The 3,829-nt window shown below is 56.5% G+C and overlaps 1 protein-coding gene across 1 annotated transcript; it reads left to right on the forward strand.

Moving 5' to 3' along the window:
• Positions 1 to 243: 243 nt before the first annotated feature.
• On the forward strand, positions 244 to 3,154 carry LOC124687168 (potassium transporter 19-like). Its single transcript, XM_047220986.1, has 8 exons — positions 244 to 351; positions 505 to 727; positions 813 to 1,061; positions 1,158 to 1,208; positions 1,299 to 1,559; positions 1,657 to 1,709; positions 1,797 to 1,911; positions 2,019 to 3,154. Exons 1-8 carry the CDS (start codon positions 244 to 246, stop codon positions 3,152 to 3,154), a joined length of 2,196 nt encoding a protein of 731 aa, XP_047076942.1.
• The last annotated feature ends 675 nt before the right edge of the window (positions 3,155 to 3,829 follow it).

Here is a 3,829-nt window from a genome sequence, read left to right on the forward strand (position 1 = left end):
ACGCTGCATATCAGGATCATTTCTTTCAATCCAGTATTTAAATGCGGTCAGGAATCAAGGTCGTCCAGTATTCGGTTTCAGAAATCGCACGTTGAGCTTTAGGTCTTGTTGCAGGGCAGGGCGGTGTAGGGGGCGCCGGCGGCGGAGCCCAGAGGTTTACAGATCAGACACACTAAACCCGTCAGGCACATCAGTAGATAGGACAAAGAGCTGTGAAAGATGAGTTGCAGGAAGGAAGAGGAGATGTCTGTAGAAATCGAGGGCCCAGCCGACCCGGAGACGCTAGTTCGCCGGGACTCGTTCTACGGCGACGCCGAGAAGGTCTCCGTCGATAAGCACCACGGCTCCGGGGTAAGCAACTCTGCAAATGACCACCTCAACACGTACGTGCCACGGCCGGCGTGGTGGATGTGTCATTATGACATTATCCTCCTTCGTGGACAAGTACATGGTTAGTTGTATATGGCCTGAGTTCATAATTTCCCGTGTCCCTGTGTGGCTCAGGCAAGCTGGAGGCAGACGCTGCAGCTGGCGTTCCAGAGCATCGGCGTGGTGTACGGCGACGTCGGGACGTCGCCGCTGTACGTGTACTCGAGCACGTTCCCGCACGGCATCAAGCACCGGGATGACCTCCTCGGCGTCCTCTCCCTCATCCTCTACACCTTCATCCTCCTGGCCATGCTCAAGTACGTCTTCATCGTGCTTTACGCTAACGACAATGGCGACGGTGAGGTTCCCAACGATATACTCCGCCTCGATCCCTGGCTCGTGTGCTGCCTAGTGTGACATTGGTCCTGTCTTTCTGGGTGCAGGAGGAACCTTTGCGCTCTACTCGCTGATCTCGCGATACGCGAAGATACGGATGATACCGAACCAGCAGGCCGAGGACGCGTCGGTGTCCAACTACAGCATCCAGGAGCCCAACTCGCAGATGCGGAGGGCGCAGTGGGTGAAGCAGAAGCTGGAGTCCAGCAACGCGGCCAAGATCGCGCTCTTCACCATCACCATCCTCGGCACCGCCATGGTCATGGGCGACGGGACCCTCACACCGGCAATCTCTGGTATAGACAAACATGACCAAACAAGCTTCAGAATGCACATACAAGTATGCTGTCGATTTGGGTACTAATCTGCTGCTGATGGACGTGCTCTTCCAGTGCTATCTGCGGTTAGCGGGATCAGGGAGAAATCGCCCAACTTGACACAATGTATGCCTCGAAATGTTCAGAGTTCAGACTATTGACTGTGCTGAGATGTTCAGTGTACTGAAACTTTGCATGCTGTCGTCTGTGCAACAGCGCAAGTTGTATGGATCTCGGTGGCCATCCTATTCCTGCTCTTCTCGGTGCAACGCCTTGGGACGGACAAGGTCGGCTACTCTTTTGCGCCCATCATCTCGGTGTGGTTCCTCCTCATCGCCGGCACCGGGGTGTACAACCTCGCCACGCACGACATCACCGTTCTCAGGGCCCTCAATCCTATGTACATAGTGGAATACTTCGCGAGGAATGGCAAGGAGGCGTGGGTCTCACTCGGGGGCGTTATCCTCTGCATCACAGGTACAACTTCAGTAGTCAGATCTCTTGCCACTCTCTAATTCGTTCATTTGCCCTCTGATGCTGTTTCCCTACGCATTGCCACGTGGAATGGAAACAGGTGCGGAGGCCATGTTTGCTGACCTTGGTCATTTCAACATCAGGGCCATCCAGGTAATCTACATTCAGATCAGGAACAGCTTTGAATAGCTTGCCAATGGCCGTTACATGTACTGAATTGTTGTTTGCACATACATGCAGCTGAGCTTCAACTTCATACTATTCCCCTCAGTCGCTCTATGCTACATGGGCCAGGCATCCTACCTGCGGAAATTCCCCGAAAACGTCGGCGACACCTTCTACAAATCAATCCCAGGTAGTTAGTACAGCAAGATCGACCTCACCGTCACTGACTGACAGTGAAACTCTTCTCTTTGCATGCATGCAGTCCGAATCTGATTTTCTTCATCTGGTAATTTACAGCTCCGATGTTCTGGCCGACGTTCATCGTGGCCATCTTCGCGGCCATCATCGCCAGCCAGGCCATGCTGTCCGGTGCGTTCGCCATCCTTTCCAAGGCCCTCTCCCTGGGCTGCTTCCCGAGGGTGGAGGTGGTGCACACATCCAACAAGCACGCGGGGCAGGTGTACATCCCGGAGGTGAATTTCCTCATCGGCGCCGCCAGCATCGTCGTCACCCTCGCATTCCAGACCACCACCAACATCGGCAACGCCTACGGCATCTGCGTCGTCACCGTCTTCTCCATCACCACGCACCTCATGACGGTGGTGATGCTTCTCATCTGGAAGAATCACATGATCTACATCGTGGCCTTCTACGTCGTCTTCGGCCTCGCCGAGTTCCTCTACCTGTCGTCCATCCTCTCCAAGTTCGCCGAGGGAGGGTACCTTCCCTTCTGCTTCTCGCTAGTGCTCATGGCGCTCATGGCCACCTGGCACTACGTCCACGTCCATCGCTACTGGTACGAGCTTGACCACGTCGTGCCGGCAGCGGAACTCACGGCGCTCCTGGGCCGCCACGACGTGCGGCGGGTGCCTGGCATGGGTCTGCTCTACTCGGAGCTCGTCCAGGGCATCCCCCCGGTGTTCCCGCGCCTCGTCGACAAGATCCCCTCCGTGCATGCCGTCTTCGTCTTCATGTCCATCAAGAACCTCCCCATCCCGCGGGTGGCGCCGCCGGAGCGCTTCATATTCCGCCGGGTCGGCCCCGCGAAGCACCGCATGTTCCGCTGCGTGGCCCGCTACGGTTACACAGACCAGATCGAGGGCACCAAGGAGTTCTCCGCATTCCTCCTCGACCGCCTCAAGATGTTCATAGAAGAGGAGGCCGCCTTCGACTTCGACGACCACGTTCGACGGGGAGTGCAGATGGCAGCCGCGGAGGAGGAGAAGCGATTCATCAACGCGGAGGCGGAGCACGGGGTGGTGTACCTGATGGGGGAGGCGGATGTGGCAGCGGCGGCGGGTTCCTCGGTCATGAAGAAGATCGTGGTCAACTGCGTGTACAACTTCCTGAGGAAGAACCTCAGCGATAGCCACAAGGCGCTCTCCATTCCAAAGGACCAGCTGCTTAAGGTCGGGATCACATATGAGATATAGAGGAATAGTTCTTTGTTTCTCTTGATTGAGTTCAGTGTTTCTATCTCGATCGTGAAATTGTCTATCATTAACCTCTGCAATTCGCATTTGCCCGAATGATCCCGCACTTATTTGGGTAGTGACTAGTTGCTACTCACTACTAATAGCATTTCTAGCCCAAGCCCAAAACGGCATTAGAGGACCAAAAATGTGTCGCTAACAGCTAGGACCGACTCTAGCTGAAGCCTAAAACGGTACTGAGAGCCTCTCTCATATTTCCTCTCCCCGCCAACTCAGCCCCAAAAAAATTGAGCTCCCGCTGACCGGCCGCCCCGCCTGCCCAAGTCAGCTGCCCGTCATAGCCGGCGCCACCGTTCTCCCCTTCCCCGGCTGGAATGGCACCGGATCTCATCCCCGCATGCGTGACGCCGCCGATGCCGTGGAAGCGGTTGGGCAATAACGGTCCGGTGCGGCCGGCGGTAGCAACCATCAAGGCCACTAGCAACTCCTCGACCGTGGGCAAGCCACCCCTTGCGCCGGTGTTGACCGGCCCGCGGGCACGGAAGCCGACGACGGCAATGCAAGCCCACTCACAGCTGATGGCGGAGAAGAGGAAAAGGAAGGCCGCAGAAGCATTGACCTCGACGCCTACACGCAAGGACAAGGCGTCGCGTCCTCAACGACCACCCCTTCTCA

This window comes from Lolium rigidum, chromosome 2 (genome assembly GCF_022539505.1).
Source record: "Lolium rigidum isolate FL_2022 chromosome 2, APGP_CSIRO_Lrig_0.1, whole genome shotgun sequence".
NCBI lineage: Eukaryota > Viridiplantae > Streptophyta > Magnoliopsida > Poales > Poaceae > Lolium > Lolium rigidum.